Below are 19,866 nucleotides of genomic sequence, written 5' to 3' on the forward strand. Positions count from 1 at the left end.
TATCAAAGTCTGTACATTACATAGGAAGCATTAAAAATATTCAGAGTAGGGTTACCAGAAGCAATTTTTCTTTAGCTAATTCCAATGCTAAACATGATTTAGGAACATTATTAATAGTTTCTTGTTTATGCCACTTTCAATGGCCTCAATTAAGTTGAACTTGATACATATTTTAATGAGTATGCTACTGATTTTATAAACTTGCTTTGAATGTTGTTTTGGTGTTGTTACTCATCCTGATATCTTGGAAATTTAAAACCTATATGAAAATGCAAATTACACTATTTTGAGACTCAAGCAGAGAATATCCAGGTCTATTTCCAAGAAGGACACAAGAGACACACAAGAAACACAGCCCATTCAAGCCAACCTTCTGGAGCTCTCTGTGCTCTGCCTTCATAACGGCTGAAAGATTGTCCGTACTACTTTTTGTCCCATAGCTTTGCCAGTATATTGTTTCAGATATTTCCATTTGAAATTAAATTAGGGAAAATACCAAGCTTCATTCAAAAGAGATATTACAAATTGCTACTGGAAAATATTCAAGTGTGTTTACTGGTATTTGGACAGTGTATGATGGGCATGTTAATATTTCTTAACCAATTCTTATGCTGTATAGATCTAGGTTCTATGCAAACATAGAAGGAAAAGCAGCTGATCCACAGAAGAGGAATGTGACACACTGGCAATGGAAAGAGAGAGCTCAAATCTCAGCTGAAAGCCACATTTTGGGAACCATTTTCATTTTTAGAAGTAGCAGCTAAGCTTCAAAGTTGGTGTTGTTGATTCTGTCCTTAGAAAAAGCCAAGTTTTAAAAAAAAAATTTTAATCAGTCTTGACTCATGGGTACCTTCATGATGCCTTTTCTGCTATAGAGAGACAAAATATGAAATCTTGAAATCATTTTCCTTTCTGACACACGATGCATAAGTATAGTTTTATTCTATAACAGCACTCATAAGGAAAAGCTGGATGTATCTCTTAATAATGGTCTTGCTCTTAGGCATATTTTTCTATGATCTCTGAAAGACAAGTTTGTTATGATAAATGATCCAGTTCTGAAAGCTACAATTAGTAATGTGTTGCCTAATGTCCCTGAATCATCAGATCTAAATTCTCACAATATAATCAGGATATGCTGAGGTCTAATGGAGGTTTAGGGAAGGAAAGATTTACAGTTAAGTGAGCTGTGATTTGGATTCAGATTTTATACTTTAAAAAAAACAAAACTTCCTATCAAGCAAGGGCCCACAGGTTCCTTGTATTCTGTTTTTTAATGGTTTACTTTATGTAACTGAGCAAACACTAGTCAAAATCTATAGGTCAATGCACTGACTCCAGTCACATGAAACATGTAAAGCAGTTCCAATGTCATACTGTTGCATCATTTACTCCCACCAATCGTCCTTCCCAAGCAGTGGCCAATACTGTCCAGCTAAATGTTGTTCAACATACAGTACTTAGCAATAAATATTTACATACAGGATCAAAATTAAAAATGACTTGAATAGACTAGAAAGCTAGGCCAAAGCTAACAAAATGAAACTCAACACAGAGAAATGTAAGGTACTGCACTTAGGGTGGAAAAATGAAACGCATAGATATAGGATGCGGGACACCTGGCTGAATGAAACTACATGTGAAAGGGATCTAGGAGTTCAAGTAGACCATAAGTTGAACATGAGTCAACAGTGCAATGAGGCAGGGATGCTTTGATTGAGAGTTCCTGCATGCAAGGGTTTGGACTTGGATGGCCCTTGTGGTGTCTTCCAACTCTATGATTCTATTAAATGGATATCATAAACAAGCATACTTTCTAGGATGAGATCTTTTACCCAACATAGTTGTCCTCAATGGACATCTCTCTTAAGACATTTTTGTAATTTCATCTAAAGGATAGTTCACAAATACTATTTTTACACCACAGAGTAGCTTAATTTTATTTAGGAGGTGGAAGTGAGCATTAATTATAATACTATGTTTCTGCTGCATTTATTTATCTGAAACTGTTCAAACAGTTTGAGTTATAGCCCACAGAAAGGGTTTTTTGCTCTATTATTATATGATCAAGAAGCTTCAGGAACAGAATGACGTGAAATACCAGTGATACGTTATGCGATAGTTAGAGCAGCTGAGAGTGAAGTAACCCATTCTCCTAAAGAAATCAATGAGAAGAATCAAGCCTTCCCAGAAGAACTTGACTTAATGGTACTTGGCATAAATTATTCACCACCTTCACCTTCAGAACATGTGCAACATTCAATAATTCTGCCCTTAATACTTTGATGCTTAATTGTGCCACAGGATTTATTCAGATGAACATTTAAATGAGTCAGTTAACTCTTAATTGGTTCATTACTGCTCAAAGAGTAACAGCATAATTTTCATTGCTTCTCTTAGTCAACCAATGAGTTCTATGTACAACTAAAGTTCTTGCTGCTGATTAACATCTACAAAGTAACGAATAATATCCACCTTTCTTCTCGGCATTTATAATGTAGTTAACGCCTCAGACATATAGTTAGGACCTAAAGAGACCTACTTGCATTTACAAAATAGCTAATGTTTTAGAAACAGAACTAGAACCAAAAGAAGTCTTGTATGAACAGATGGCCATGTTTATTTCAAATAATTCCAAATTCTAGGTGAAGCGACACACAGCCACAAGATGGCCCATTCCTGACTACCAAGAATTTTTTTCAAGAGCACACAGGATGCAAAAGGACAGGAAAAGAGTTAGGAAAGCTCACTGCATAAATTGAACCTCACTTCTGTTTCTGTGGATTCAAGCCAACATCCCTCTCTGGATATCCATTATTTATCAAGTGGTTAAAGTCACCAGGCACTGCACAAAATACTGAAAAAGATAAAACAAATGTCTGAAGTCTTCAATTTTTAAAAGAGCAATAACAGAAATTACATTATTCTAAACAGCTAAATGTGTTTATGGTTTTTTGTAAGAGCTATATTATCTACTTTGGAACTGTCCTTTTATGATACTCATTTTGTTAATAATCACTCTTAGTGATTGCACAAAAGGGTTTAGCAAAGGGCAGGACCCAGGGGCCACATTTCCATAGCAACTATAAGGCAGGGATTGGTGTTATCTGTCTTTGTAATTAGCATTGGAGGGAAACAGATAACCTTTGAATGTCTTTTTGAACCCAACATGCAACCTCTGCTGGAACACAAGCAACATATTTTGTATAGGCTCAGAAACGCATAGCCTGAACTTCTTTCATTATTATGAAAATGAAAGTCCATGTGCCTTCTTGTACACCAACTACTGTGTTTTAGTAAGAACAGTTAATGCATCAAATTGGATTGCATTATATGGTTAATGAAATCTGTTGGTGAACTCCATCCTGGCCAGCACTGGAACAGGAAGTTCAGGTGCTATCTGGGAGATATGCTTGCTGACTGGGCAATTTATTCCAAGCTCAGATTTACCCAGAATAAAATTGGGACCTTGTGCATTACTGTGAGTTTCAGGCTCATTTCAAAAATAACCAGAACTGTCAAGAGCAATAAATTATGTAAATTGTTATAATCCATGCATGCAGTAATGTCCTAATAACATAATTGACTGAATACACTGTCTCTTCAGGACCATGCTGCCTCATCAGATTCCTATACATGACTTTCTTTGGATCTCCCACTACTTATGGTTTCCATCTATTTCACAAAATGGGAAAGGTTTCTGCAGACCATGCAGAAAGGTTTCTGTTTGATTTGGCAAAGTATATATCCTTGCCTAAAACTACTTGCATTGCAAATAAATAAATGCAATGATTTTGGAAGCTGGGTAGGGTCAGTCCTGGCTAGTATCTGGATGGGAGGCCACAATAAATAAAATATGCTTTTGGCTAGATTTCAGAGGAATGAACTCATAAAACCATATCTGAATATTCCTTTCCTAGTAGCACCCTACAAAATTCATGGGGGCACCATAAGTTGACTGGTGACTTGAAGGCATACACACAGAATAAAACTGCACAGCAAATGATAGTGCTCACATATGCAATTGGTCAATTTATACCATGGCTTTGCACTATTGAGTCATTAGCACAAAGTGCTCCCTCCAAGCCACTGGGACTGCCATTGGGAGTAATTTAGAGTGCACAGCTTCTTCCAAGGAAGGAGTATGTCCAAAAGCGGGTGTAGCCAGCAAATTGGCAATAATGCTATCTATTGACCTGTTCTACATGGAAGACTCTTCATTCAATTATTCCTGCTCTGCATTCAAATTTCCTATTGAAGTTCCAAGTGCAATCATCCTATACTGAAGCAGTGAGTAGACATTATATTTCCCAGAAAGCATCCTAATGCTCTTGCATTCATGATGCTGAATAAAAGGTCTGTATTCTCTAAGTGGAGCATTATTTATCTGATGAAGCAATGACATTTAGAGTAGGAACAGAATGTGTTTCTTATCTTTGCTTGTATTCTCACTCAGATCAGGGAGGCGGCAGTCACCACAGTGTCATCAAATGGAGTAAACTGTTTAAACCTCAGTGGAAATGCCAGCCCATAAAATATCTTTCTTCAGTGTTTCAAAGTTAATTAGTATGAATCACAATTGTACTAAAGATTGTTGCCATAATTCCAATACTGTATTTTGGTTCCTAATCTTTCCTAAATTTCATTTTAGTATCTTCTAATGTAGGCACTATTGTCATAATGGAGATACTTCTTCATTGCTTTTAACGATCCACTGTTAATTAATTCTAGCATCACTTAAGTAATTCCACTCCACCTTATCATGCATACACTAAGATCCACACATGTCGACTTTTTAGAGGATCTTAGAACTCTGTAAAGAAGTCAATACAGATTTGCATTAATGTGGAGGACTATCTAACTCAATTGCTAAAACATAAATAAAATACAGGGGGCATAAAACAAATCCAGCCAGAATGTCCCAAACCTTCTGTGGCCTGAGCAAATGCCATCAGAGCCATGGTAAGTCCACATATGCCAATGTTATGCCACAATGGTTCATGGTCAAGGCAACCATTAAGGAGAGTGAACTGGCTGTGGCATATTGGAAGACATGGTGGCAACCTCTCAGGGGTTCCTCATGAGCCTCGTTGGCCAGCCTCCGCTGTTGGACATTGGAGCTGTATATGCTATGCATCCTGACATACCCTCCCAAGCACTCATCCAAATTTGCCAAATGTATCAGGAGCTCATGTTTTTTACTCCTGTGGTTAATGTTTTTGTTTCTGAGATCCAGATGACAAACTGGTGATTCAAGGAAATTTTGGCTCCCCCTACCATTTCCTGAGTCTTCTTATTCCTACTAGCAGGGATGGGTTCTTTTAAAAACAATACTTTCTTGTCTGCCAGGCTTCTCCCTTTTGCTCTCTTCCCCACTCTCCTGCACATTTTAACTTGGATCCGGAATGTTGTGTGTCTGTGTGCACACACACATGCAAACAACCCTCCCGTGCGCGCACGCGCACACACACACACAGACAAAGAGAGCCAAAATGAGAAAGAATCTTCCCATTTCTCATCCCCAATGGTTTTGAAAGACTGCTGTGGGGTGGGAAAGGCAGTAGAAAGAGGAAAATAATATGAGCTGGGGGGGGGAGGCAATCTCATTCAGCAGAACAATAATGTGGAGGAGATGCTAAACCCTGTCTTGAAAATAAGGTGCTAAACCCAAGGTGCTAAACCCTGTCTTCAAAATAAATTCAGCCAGCTGGATAACTGCTCTAAATTTTAGATTAAAACTGGATTGGATTTATCATGCCAGTGACATTGGAACTACCAGTTGCACTGGTTCAAACCAAAGCTAGTGATCTCTTCATACATTACTGGCTACAGATTGAAACTTTGCACACACTCACTTTAACGAATGAATAGCAACTCCTAGTTTCAAGCACAATGGGCCTGAAAAATGAGAAAACATAATGATAGGGTTGAGGCCTCTAGATTAAGTCCATATTGGGAACAGACTTTTTAAAAAATAAAACAGGAAAAAAGATGGTTCTTTGGGAAACAAGTTGTTTTCTCTACTGTATTCACTGTCTCGCCTAGTTTTGTATTGTCTTCAAAATCATATTAAACAGTCGAGAACAAAAAAGAGGGTTTAAAAAAAACAGTGGCAAATTGAAATTAACCTGAGTGAAATGGCTGCCAAAATAAAAACATTTTGCTGTCACCCTTTTGATTTTACCCTAGGCATTCATAGACATTCCTTGGTAATCAATTCCAGAAGAGATGCATCAAAAAGTGAACAGTCCCTACATGCATCAGCTTATAGTGTGACTAAAGACAAAGATGTTCCCAAAAATGTTCTTGCATATCATTTTAGGAAAAGAATAAAAACTGATGCAGGAACAGACATTTTCTAAGTAGGTAGAACTGAAATATTTGTTTTTAAAGTCAAACCAAGCAATGTGAATTGTATCCAGAAAAGACTTGGAATGAAGTTTTCGTGTAATATGTTCTCTCTGATCTGTCAGAGAAGCTATATTGCATACCATAAGTGACTTCTGAGCAGTCTTCCATGAAGACACTACACAGAATTCAATGCAATAACTGAGACAAGAACTTATGCTTGCCATACTATATTTTTCTCTTATTTTTAACAAATGTTTATTGTTCTATATTACCCCACATTTGGAAACAGAAATCTCTCCCCATAGCTCTGTTATCGTCCTAAACTATCTCTTTTCAACCCTTCTTTATTCAGAAGATAGGTATCATATTAATCATGTAGGATTACATCAGTTTTCCATGAGTACATTCTCATATACAATAGCATCTAGTTCCAAGATAAGAATCTTTAATTATTACAACCATTTCTCAGCGAAGGCTGCCCAGTTTACAGTATACAAACAGCAGAATTGTGACCAATCTTTTAGTCTGCTCCCTGTCACAAATAAATTGCAAGCACAGCTTCCACTCCAATAATTCCTTTTTTAAATTACAACTACTTGAAGTCCCTAGACAGTACAATCTATGGCCATGATAGATGATGGATTTAGAGTTTCATCCCCCTGCCCCCCGGTAAAAAAAAATTTGCTAAATTGTATGTGCTACCTATCTTCTAAATAAAGAAGGGTTGAAAAGAGTATAAACCTGTATAGATGAGACACAGGACATTAGCTGTGAACACATGAACAAAGGTCCAAAAAGGATTCCTTTAAAATACTGTGAATTAGACAACATATGGTATTCTTGCTTGTTTAGAGGTACCACATCACACTTATCCTCTCTTGAGAAAATTAAATATTGTGGGGAGAGGCTTGAGGGTTAATTAATTGTGAAATACTTTTGAGTAATTAGATGAAATTTATGCAAGCATGAAGAAATAATTCTTAACACCCTGTCTCATGTTATTTTTATCTAAACAAAATCTCTCCTCAAATACACAAGGTAGATGATCTCAACAAGACACCATTTTCTTTTTTCCATGCAACAATACCCCCAGATAAGGCAAGGAAAGTAGAATGAAAACAATCTGCAGTAGAAAAAGAAAATAACATATTGTAGGTTTCTTTCCTCTAACAAAACATTTTTAGATGAGGGAGAGTATGAAAATATTTGAAGAGAAATTAGATTTGATTTTCTAACTATTTAAATACACCAAGGCTGTTTGCCACTAAGAGTCATAAATGTGGTAGATTTTTTTAAACTTAATATGTCAAAAACAAAACTGTGGGCTACCTGTGTCTTATTCAATTTATTTTATTTCATTACACAAGTACACTGTACATTACACAAAACTCAAGGTATTTTAGAAACAGTAGCCATTCTTACACCTGTATGACTGCATAAAAGGTTATATTAAAAAGCGCAAGAGCAACAAAATGTTATGTTCGTGGCAAAAGAGGTAATGAAACTTTCAAAGAGTCTAACATGCCCTGAGACCAAATGTTGAGATACACAAGTTTCATTTTGAACTATTTCATGCTTTTCCTAAAGCAGTGTGCATTATTTTTGGTGGGAGGGAGGAATGGGTTCATAAATATTTGCAGCTGGTACATTGTGTGCCTTTAGCATCTGAAAAACTCTAGTTGCTTCAAAGATATAGCTATACATTTGCAAAGCAAGTCATTCATATTTGCACTCTATGTTAGTTTGACTGACAGACCAACATGACAACACATTGCAATAAAACACAAGTGAGGACTTGAAGGCACACAACAATAGCCATAAGTGACTTTAAGGGCACACACACACTTTTCAACTCCATTAGCAACATAAAAGTAACTTTCCTTAGATTTCAAGCTGGATCTCAAGGGAAGTTACTTTTCTGTTGCTAATGGAGTTGAAATTTTATTAACTGTCTTTTATTGCCCTTTCAAACAACAATAGTAAATGGCAAAATGATCACCGGTTTCCTGGAGTCCTGCATACAAGGAACTCCTTGAAAATGTCAAGCCACTTTCCCCCAGCCAACACACTAGTCTGCCCTGACAAGTTCTGCTCCTTTCACTCTTTTTCTCAGTGGCCATGAGATGAAATTTAAATTCAACCATTCTGCTCTCTCCATCGTTCTTGTGTGCTAAACTGCCTTTGGTTCAGAATGTTTTCAGTGAGAACCCCAAACCATAAAAGAATGAAAAGAAGGACTAGGAACTACTACACAATTCTCTTTGAAGGTCATTTGAATACAGTTCTTGCATGCTAAAGCTGAATGTAAAACTTATAATCTAAACTTATTATGCAGTACTTTTCTTCTTTTTCCTTTTTGCATGACTTAAAGAAAAATGTCCTGCATTTTGCCACTCTTTATTGTATTTTTCCATCCAGAAATATTTTGTCCTATTTATACAAAACTTATGTTGAATTAAGACCATGGAAATAACATATCCAGACTATCCCTGCCCCTTGAACTAACCCTTGGAGACATGGCTGTCTGATTAAGTAAAAGTGGTTACAGGAGCTAGCCATGCAAGGAACTGTGTTAATAGCTACTGTCTGGTTTGCAAGTGTGGAACTAGTGTTGTGGAAAAGACTATTTGAGGAAGCTGGGTAAGGCACTATGAGAGTAACAACAATAGCAATACTAATAAATGAAGAAGAGAGCTCAAAAACAGAATTCTAGCATTCATTTTATAAATGGGCAAATTTGCTAACCTGCTTTCAAGGTATGCTAAAAATAGTACTCAAGGAAAGCAAAAATAATAATAATAAATAAAAAGCACCAGTTTATTTTTTCCAAAAAAGGATAAAAGTAAATTTGGGATTATACATGATATATTCCTGAGAGTTGCATCAGGACACTTTGGATTCAGCACAATACGACAAGCAACACCTTTTCACTATTTTACCCCATCATTAGTAATAAACTACTGAGGAGTTATATCAGATAACAGATCTTTATCAAGTGTGAACTACCTTACTTAGTATTCTATGTTTTCTGCTAATTTCTATGGCTAATATCAATAACATAGTTTCCACTTTTTCCATCCAAATTTGTTCTAATACCAACCCCACTATAAACAATGTGATTATATACTGAAACCCTAATACTGTTAATCCATACATCTGTATTGTAATCCATAAAAGCTCACAGCCATGTCTCAAGACTCATTCTGTTGGAACAGATTAATCTGTCTACCCTCTGAAATATATTCCTAGAGCAATTACTACATAAAATTACATGCTAAATGGCAGTGCTGACTCTTAGGTCCTTACAACTGGGTGTGAGAAGAGTAAAAATGTCAGTCCTTGTGAATCCAAAATTATTCTTCTAGGAATTCTCACTAGGTCTGCAATCCAAATTCAGGTACGACTCCACTGAAAGTTGATTTGCCAAAACAAAGAATGAACAGCTCAAATTAAAAAAAGAGTATTCTCATATAAATATCTGAAATCTGGAATGCCAGTAATATTGCAATATTTATGAGACGTTTTGAACCACCATCTGAAAACACCTAACAAGATTTAAATATGATAGAGTAAGTAGTGAAATTGGGGCATTCTTTATTTTGCATCTATACTTTTAATTGTTGCTGAAAGCTAAGCAGGATCAGCTCTGATTAGTACTTGGATGGTAGATCACCAATGAATACCAGGTGCTGTGGAATATATTTCAGAGGAAGCAATTGACACAACCATCCATGAGTAAGGAAACTTTATGAAATTCATGAGATCATCAAAAGACAATAGGGGACTTTGATGCACACAAAGTATAGGAATAGAATGATGTGCCTGAAACTGCAGAAAGATTTTTACACACATTGAGGAACCTCAAACATTTTACAAGTAAGAATTATTTTAGAAGACACTAATACCCCTCCTTTCTCTCCTCCAGCTAAAGCTTTGAGCAAATGGTCTATGTAATGTAATTGCAGGAAACAGCATAAGCTATTGTGACATTTCAGTACCTCTTGCTATTTCTTTCATATCCATAAGACATAGGTCAAAGTTCAGTGGATCAACACATTTAGCCTTCATGTGTTCTACAGCGCCAGTCTAATGTTCTTTTTGTAAGTGATAGCCAATGGGTGGCTTCAGTGAAAAGTGGGATGCTGCAGTGATAATGAGTAGCCATGACTCAGGGCAAGGGTAGAAAACTGGTGCCCTTGAAATGTTTTAGGCTACACCTACCACAGGCATAAAGCAGAATAAGCACTGACTAGGGTTTGTGGACATTATAGATGAGAAAATAAAAGGCTGCAGGCCATAGGCAGTCCCCAATCTGACTTTTGTGGTCCCTGAAAAATCATACCCAATGATAGATGCAAATACATTAGTTTGCTCTCTCCCCCTCCCCAGACCTACACAAGACCTATTTCTTCAGTCACAAACTGGTCCAAAATGTTAATTGGAAGAAACAACACATCATTTCAGTGTGCCAGAAAGTACAGGTACAGCCCAGCATGGAGGACAAAATGGGCCTCTGATCCCCTGCAGTTACTCACCCATTTCAGACCAATTTCCCTAATCCAGGTTTAGAGGACACACACTGAACCAGTTGCTGTATTTCCCCTACTCTGATTGGGCATTATAGCTAACTGTCAACAAACACAGGTAAGAGTACACTTATTATGGTTAAGGGTTGAAGGTCATTATTATGGTTAAGGGTTGAAGGAGCCCTGGTGGCGCAGTGGTTAAATGCCTGTACTGCAGCCATTCACTCGAAACCACAAGGTTGCGAGTTCAAGACCAGCAAAAGGGCCCAAGCTCGACTCAGGCTTGCATCCTTCCAAGGTCGCTAAAATGAGTACCCAGACTGTTGGGGGCAAATTAGCTTACTTGCTAATTAGCTTACTTGCTGTTCACCGCTATGATCTTTGGAATAGCGGTATATAAATAAAAATTAAAAAAAACAAAAAAAAATAAGCACCTGGGAGTAAGGAACGTTCTCAATCAAGGCTGGTGATATGGGATGTAATAATCACCTGAATAACTGGGAAAAGAGGATTTGCAAGCTTGAGAACTGTAGCATATTTAATGTATATTTATTTTTAATACGTGCATGGATAGCCATCTGTAAGTGTTACGTTCAAGGGAAAATATACTAAGGGCCTATACAGATGGGCAGCCTGCAGCTGCCACTTTACTGGCCAGATTGGGGCTGCAGCAACCCCCATGCCATGGCCCCGATCCGGCCACTGGAGAGTGCAAAAAGGAGCTACAGAGAACGGGAAAGCATCCAAAGCAAAAAGTATGAGACATGGGCTGCTGCCACACTGCAGAATTAATGCAGTTTGACACCGCTTTAACTGTCATGGCTCCATCCAAGGAAATGCTGTGATTTGTAATCTGCTATGGCACCAGAGCTCTGAAAGACAAGGGACCTTATCACACGACATTTTTTGCAACCCCAATCAGAAGCCACTCCGGGTCCAACCATGCGAATTCACGTTATAACGTGATTGATTATCACACGTGATTGCTTTCTATGGAGGGTCGTTCCGAGCTGGATCCAAAGTCAATCCAAAGTGACTCCTGATGTAGTGAATCCGGTAACAAGTGAGTTCACAAAAATTATTTCCTAGATCACTTCGATTTCAATAGGAATTGGTCTGGTGTGAAAGATCACCCTGATCTCGCCCCCTCCCCCTCCCAGCCCCCTGTGTCCTGCTCCTTCATCCTCCTCCTCCTCATCCACCCCGATCCTTAAGGTGAAGCTGTCATGGGGGTTTTCTTGGTATGTTTCTCGAGAGGGGATTTGGCCTGTGCTTCTTCTCAGCCTGTGCTTCTTCTCAGCACAAGGGTGCCAGTTCAAATTGTTGAATCCGTCTGGTGTTGTAATTTATTTTGCACTCGCTCCGCTTTGCCTCAGGAATGACCACAATTTTGCTCTTCGCGTGTGATAATTAATCACGTGAATTGCCTTGGATTTGAATTGACTCTGCTTTCCCTTCCCTTCGGAATGGCTTTGGATTGGCGTTCCTATTTCACGGTGTGATAAGGGCCAAGGCTAAATATCTTACAAAACTACAAATTGCAGAATTCTATAGCTATAAGCCATGTGTTAAAAGTGTCAAACTGCATTAATTCTGTAGTGTAGATGCCGCCATGGTCACTGTTTTTAGCAACAGGCCTACAACAAGCATCACATCTACTAGAGTATGGGAAAGGTATTTGGTTGAGCTACCATTCCCAGAGGAGAGCCAGCATGGTGTAGTGGTTTGGATCTCAGACTAGGACTCTTTACAACCAGGGTTCGAATCCCACACAGCAATAGAAACCCACTAGGTGACCTTGGGTAAGTGACACATTCTCAGCACCAAAAAACTCCTGTGAAAATGGCCTTAGTGTCACCATAAGTCACAAACAACTTGAAGGCACCCAACAACAAACCCCAGAATCCTGCAGCCAGCATAGCCACTGGCCATGTTGGCTGGAGCATTTGGGAACGTCTAATCCAAAACAGTGGGGTTTTCCCCCCCCGAGCTCTGAGATAATGTTAATATTAGAATTGGAGAAGACCTTGTAGCTATCTAGTTCAACACCTGCTTGATACCATGCAGCCAACAGATGGCTGCCCAGCTTCTGCTTGAAGACCACCAACAAGGCAAAGTCCACCTAGGTTATTAGTTTCAATGCTGATTATGTGTAAGTATATACATTTTCAAATCAAGAGGCCACAGATTTTAATTGCTGTCTCTACAAACATAAAAACTCACTACAGCTTTTTGTCCTCAAATCTTCCCATATCATAAAAATGGTCTTATTGTTTTTGCTCAACATCCTTTCTGTTACATAAACGAGGAGGTCACTGACAGGATAATTCTTAGAAAAGTGATATGAAAATGAGAGGTTGTTTTGTCAATCTACTTGGATACAACATTAGTTATCCTTCTGGGCATTAATTTTGATGAGCAAAGAACAGAGTACATTAGCACTCAGGCAAACTGAGTTTGAACTCTTTGAAGAGATAGTATGTTTATGTCAACATCACAGTTGTAAGCTTCAAATACCAGGAATAAAATAGGAGGGAACCCACCCATTTAGAGAGTGTGTGTGTGTGTATGTGTATATAGTATATACAGAACCGTTTGCAAATGAGTGTAAATAATGAGGAAGGGACTATACTCTAATTTGTGATGAAAGGAAAAGTAGTCTTCCTTTGAAATCACACAAATGGGTTTCTTCTACTTATCTATGAAACTCAGTCTAAATCAAACATTATTCATTGCTACCATTTCTAAGGCAGTCTTTATGGAAATAGTAAACTGGGGTTACAATGTTCTAACCTTTTCAATGCTTTCTTTAGTCTGATTAGGGCATACCTTTAAATTTTTAAACATTATTTCTAGTTTAAATGTTGCAACCAATTAACGCTTGACCTCTACATATCAAAGGCCTTTGACATATCTGTTTTCTTTAATGTCTATAGAAGGGAATGCATGTTATCAAGTTTCTAAAAATAGGAAGGTTTATCTTTTGGAAAGCTTTGTTACAACATTGTGTAAATTCTACACATGTTTACAACAAGGCACATTACTGAACATTTTCTATATTTCCCCCCTTAAGTTACCTAGTCTCTAACAAAGCATAACCTGTCCTTCATTCAAATATTTGTATGCATTTTTCAGTTGAGCTATCTTTGCAGTACAGTTATTTTAAAATAGATAGAAAGGCAGCATACAGCTTGGTGATGTTTCCTCTGAAGTCACTTTGCAATTTAGGAGGGGCTTGTATTTGCATAATTCCCAAAGCATGTCTTAAAGAGCCAATTAGCAGAATAATTAATATGAAAAAGATCTTAAAACAACTGATTATAGGAAATACTTCAATTGTGAAGGTAAGTGTTAGGATCCCATATATATACATATATACATACACACACACCTTGGAAACAATAGGACTTAATTTCAAGTAAATTAATTGAATTGCAGTCTGGAAAACCTTTAATAGCTGAATCCCTTCCTTTCAGAAGACTACGCAAAGGCTGGGTGTGGTCATGTATTTTAGGTTGCCCTCAATCATCTTAGCTGCATGGTAGCACAAGCATATGACTTCTATAAGCATTTGAAAAAAGGGATTTTTTAAACATATAATTTGATTTTTTTTAAAATTACTATGAAAGAAGTCTAAATAGAGGCAAGCAAATCCTAGTTCACAAATCTTCAAGAAGCAAAATTCTAGCAGGAGAAAAATAGCCTGATACACACAGAGAGAAAGAGAGTGTGTGTTCTTTAGCTTGCAAAAAAGAATACCATACAATGGAACTGATACGACAAGGCATGGTAGAGTCTATAGTAATGCAACAAAACAGCAACTGTCTGCTTTCTGAAATGCCCTTCAGTTCCCTGTCCGTTAGGATTATCATTAGCATTGTCCAGCCGTAAAAGACACTACAACATATAAATAAGTCCCTGGGTGTTTCTCTCATCAAATTAGCTGTTTGTCAACAGAAACAACACATTTCTAGTAGAGCCTTCAGATACCACTTAGCTTCTACACAAATTCCTCAGCAACTGAGCCAATGCAACCTCTTTTATACCAAACAATATTCTTATGAAAGGGCAACATGGTAATGTTTTCCTCTGTTTTCCAACATATAAAGCAAGAGATACAACAGTATACATTTTTGAATGTACACCTTCATTTCTTCCTTTCTTCTGAAGACCCCAGACCACTCCTACTGTCTCACTGTTCCATACACACATTTTGCAATGCCCGTTTACATTACCTTCTTGGGTCTTTTCTTCTTCTGGTTACTCCCATTATACTTCTCCCCACCATCACTCTTCTGAGCTGCTTCCTCATTCATCATTTTGAATAGTTTGCAAAGCAAAGAGTGCTGCCATTAAACCCTCTCAAACGTACAGACCATTAGTAAATGTGTCACTTTCCGGAGAGGAGGAGGGGTGTGTGTGTGCAGAGAGGGGGAAGGGAGGAGGGAGGGAAAGAGACGCGTACGCACCAAGAGGGTGAGCATGATGGTGTTGCTATGGCAGCAGCTACCACAACTGTTTATCTCACTCCATTGTTAGATTTGATTTAACTAATTATCACTGGCTCTTGCTTCTTTCGCACTACAAAAGCCCTTGAACTGATTGTACAGAAGGGAGGAGAGAATTTGGGCAACAACTACAATGACCCAGTTAGTACACTTCAACCTATATATTTATACAGACCTGCACATGAAGGCTCATTGACACCTTCATGCAAAACTGTCTCAATGTTAATGAGGTCACTGTACCAACTGTACCAACGTCTCTCCACTCGCCAAGGTCTATTATGCATAAGATTTTGCCATATCTTCCTTTTATTCATTGATGATTTCTGGGACTCTGTTATTGTTGCTTTTTTTTTTTTTTTACAATAAATGGTAGATTTTGATACAACAAAAGAATGCTTTTTTTTTTAATGTAGTATTAGAGCAATTTGTTTGGGTCACATTTTCCATGCAATGGCTTCCTGAATTAATACACAAATTAGAATGCATGTTATCCTTCAAATGCAGATGCAACAAGATTGCATAAAAACAGATAGCATGTGTGGGTGTGTAGGTGTGTTAGTGAACATGATGTACAAAAAATTGTTGGCCTCATTTTAATTATTAGTTCCAGCTAGATCAAACCCACCAAGCTGATTAGACTTATAGAAGGGGTGGTATAACTAGTTGACTAAACAGGTGTACTATACAGTGGGACCACCACAATCACTGGGGCTAGGGTCACAGGATCCCTTCAACAGTGAGAAAATTGCAAATAAAAAAAAACTTTTTTTTTAATCTCAGAGAACATCTCTTTAGGAATTTGTAGGTCCTCCAGGGCAACTCTGCCAGAGGTTGACCACAGAATTGCACTTGAGAACCTACAAAAATGCCTAAAGACATGATCTCTCTAGGAACCTTTAGGTCCTCCAATGTGGCTTCTAGCAGACGTAAAGATTCCTAGAGAAAACATGTTAATCAAATCCATGAATAATCAAATCCACAAAACTGGAATTAGGCTACTATACTGTATATATGGAAATGCCTCACCATAAAATGAAAATATACGGCACGATTGTGAATAAAATTGGAAATGTCAGGAGAAATGCACAAAATTGTACATGAATTTTCACGTAATCTTCCTACTGTGATCCTTATTTCCTTAACACTATTAGCAATCAAGGTAACATCAATCTTGGAAGTTGTTGAGGAATGAGAGCAGTAAAAGACTCTCAAACCCACAGCATTCCTCGTGCTTTTGAGGTTGTTCTTTTCCTGCTAATAGTAGATGAGGAGAAACAAAAGATCTTAATGGAGACCACAGGGGGTAGTGCAGGAAGAAATATTTCCAAAATGCCAGCAACCCTGCATCTGAGGTTACCACTTTCTGAGCACCAGTACCGGTAACATGTATGCATGTATCGTCATGCCCTAGCCACTGAGCCAGCACCAAATGAAGTTTCAGAACACTTTTCAAGGGTAGCTCCACGTAGATGTTACAGTAATCCAAATAGGCTGTACCTAAGGTATGTGTTATCATGACCACACCTGACTTTTCCAGGAATGGGTTCATTTGGTGCATTAGCTTTAATTAAGCAAATGCATTCATCACTACTGAAACCTGGGCCTCCAGGCTCAAAGCTGAATCCAAGAGCAAACCTATATTTTTAGGCGTAGTGTAACCCTAGCACAGACTGAATCCCTATTCCCAAATCTGTATCTTGACTGACCAGGAGTACCTCTGTCTCATCTGGATTAAGTTTCAATTTCTTTGTCCTCATGCAGTCCATTACAGATGCCAGACTGTAATTGTGTGAAACATTATCTCCACTGAACTGATTGTCCATAGAAGAAGCTCACTGAAAATCTGGTGTGTTAATACCTCTCCCAAGCACAACTGTTTACAGAAAATAAATGCATGGATAAAAAATATCACACACACATAACTCAAAGAGACTGTGTCTAACATGTTCGATGGGGTTCATTATAACCTTGTAATCAAAGTGATGTCATCAAAAATGTGTTTTGTGAAAAAAACCTGATCACTTCTGGTTCCATGCATCAGGCCTCAATGCAACTCATAGGCGGGATACAGACGGGCAAAAAGGGGTGTATTCATGACGTCATGAAGGTAGAGTCTTCAGACGGCCCTTACCTGAATGCCGCCATGAACACACACCCCGCACGCCCCAAGCGGGAAGAAGCGGCATTAAAAAGGTGCTGCTTTTCTCCGCTTCTTTTCCGTTTGATGCGCAGCTGCGCAGCTCTGTCTGTAAGCTGCTGCACCGGTACGCCAGAATTGCTACACCGCTAATTTAAGTTGCCCATTTAAAAGCTCCGTGTCTGCTGCGTCACATAATGAGTCGGGGTCCTGGAACATGCGCAGTTTGCAGTCAGGCTTTAATTGCAGCGTCAGCTGCCATGCAGGTGTGGAAGCTGCAGCACAGCTGCAGCGCATTTTAAGACTCGTAACCCTAACCCTAACCCTAACCCTAACCCTAACCCTAGAGCAACATGTACGCATGCGCTGCTTGGAAAGTTTGGACTTTAAAGTGAACCCCTACACACATTCCTGTGCCATTTTCACCTAACAATAAAAAATGCTAAAACTGTAAATATTTACATATATACAAGGGAGGTGATGGGGGATGGCAGGGGGACAGCGGTGGCAGCGGAGACAGCTGTAGCTGTGCATTGCAGATTCAGCAGGAGTGCGGGGACCAAAGGAGAGGAGGCATCTATGATGCTGGTGACACTGGCAAAGTGCAAGCGGACAAGGATGCCAACACCAGCTGATCACCAGCTGGCAGGAGACCACCATTGTTCTTGGGCAGAGCGGGGGGAAAAGTTTTAAAGGGGCTTGGGCACTTTAAATGTGCCCATAGGCTTTCTGCCGCCGCTGCTTAGCGCTGCAACTGTGCAGCTGCGCATCCGCCAGCCGGCAAAAGAAAAAAAAAGCCCCGTTTTTGGCCACCCGTGAGGAAGCTGCCTCTCTCTTTGCAGCGTCCTCCGAGGCGGCGGTTTGGAAACTGCGGGTCAGAAACGGCCCCAGGTGAGGCGTCTTCACTGCCCTCCATGTGGAAGCCCCATCTCCTGAGCCACGCCCCCGGGGCGGGCGGTCTGGAGGCTCCGTATTCAGCAGAATACACCTCCAAGACGTCTTCCCCTGCCCGTCTGTATCCCGCCAAAGATTATTTTCATGGTTGTTTGGTGATACAGGGGTTGTAGCCGGGAGTTGTAGGGGGTAGTGGGGAGCAAGAAGTAACATTTGGGGATGGCTTGGGTATGTATTGTGCTTTTGGACCTTTTTTTGTAATAAAAAAAAACTTTTGTGGCTGTCTGGGTCTACAAAATTCCCCCCCCCCCCAGTAGCCTGCAGATCACACTTTTCCCACTCCTGCTTTAAATAGTAACAGTACTAAAGGTAACAAGCTGACCATACAAAAAGAAGTGCAAACTGCTGTAAGCAGTATATGGAAAACTGACTTTACCAGACTCCAGCAAAGTAGCATTTATTCTATTAAAGTATTTTTCTGTACTGAGCAAGCAGCAGTTGTCTGCTCTGTCATGCAGAATAAAGCTAATGTTTCTACTGCCACTAAGACACATGTTTTGCTCACTTCTTTGGATGAGATACTTTGTCACTTAAAAAAACCTTTTAAAATGTATTAGGTATTCAGAATGTAACGCTCATAATATGCTGGCCTGAACATATTGAACTATAGTTTAGAGTTTCAAGAATAAGCATAGCTTTCCTTCTGATTTATGTATTTCCTACCCACACTTTTCCACCAACATGGCTATGAGTAAGTTTTAAAAATGTAAATTTTCTCTTCCATTTGAGAATAACTTGCACTTGACATGCTGTCTGAACCAAGACAAACCATAGTTAATTGTAACTATTGTTAGTGCAAACTAATGTTAAACCATAGTTTTATGAAGCTGACTTCTTTCCAATAACCATAGTTACTATTATGGTTTGGATAGCATGTGAGATGCAATAATAAAAGTACAATATAATAAAAACACAGCACAATGTATCAACCTTTATATGTAACCGTAAAACTAGGGGCAAAAAGCCATAAAATCAAACAAACAATACAATAAAAGTAATTTAAAATATGCAAGGGAATAGAAAAAAGCATTTCCTTTGTATATTCAATACACATCTGGTCAGCTAAGTACACAGAGAAGTAGACTTTAGATACCAGGATTTCATAAATTGAAACAACAAGACACACAACAACAAGCACATACTGTATACCCTGACTGCAATTAACAAGTATGGCTTAGCCAGTGATGGTGAACCTTTAGGGACCGAGTGCCCAAACTAAAAGCCGTTCCAGCACCAGGGATTACCCAAGGCCGGGGGGAGGGACTTCTGGGGAGGAATGGAACTTCTGGGGTGGGACTTACCGAGCAGGACCTCTTCCCCCGGGCCTTCGACTGACTCTTCTGAGACAGCCGAAGGCCTGGGATGGCCAAGAAGAGGACGAACAGGCATG

At 38.9% G+C, this 19,866-nt stretch overlaps 1 protein-coding gene across 4 annotated transcripts in view; it reads right to left on the reverse strand.

Annotated features, from left to right (window-relative positions):
• ANK2 (ankyrin 2) overlaps window positions 1-19,866 on the reverse strand; it is a 404,131-nt gene that overhangs the window by 257,118 nt on the left and 127,147 nt on the right. For 2 of the 4 annotated variants that reach the window (XM_089525943.1, XM_089525936.1), the window contains exon 1: window positions 15,113-15,289. The exons of the other annotated variants lie outside the window; for them this stretch is intronic. In XM_089525943.1, the coding sequence (XP_089382069.1) occupies window positions 15,113-15,196 (84 nt within the window). In that variant the 5' untranslated portion in view covers window positions 15,197-15,289. Of the gene's footprint in view, window positions 1-15,112; window positions 15,290-19,866 lie in introns of those variants that run through there. 4 annotated transcript variants of the gene reach the window in all.

The sequence above is a fragment of the Sceloporus occidentalis genome, unplaced genomic scaffold (genome assembly GCF_023333645.1).
Source record: "Sceloporus occidentalis isolate IW3139 unplaced genomic scaffold, rSceOcc1.0.p SCAF_5, whole genome shotgun sequence".
NCBI lineage: Eukaryota > Metazoa > Chordata > Lepidosauria > Squamata > Phrynosomatidae > Sceloporus > Sceloporus occidentalis.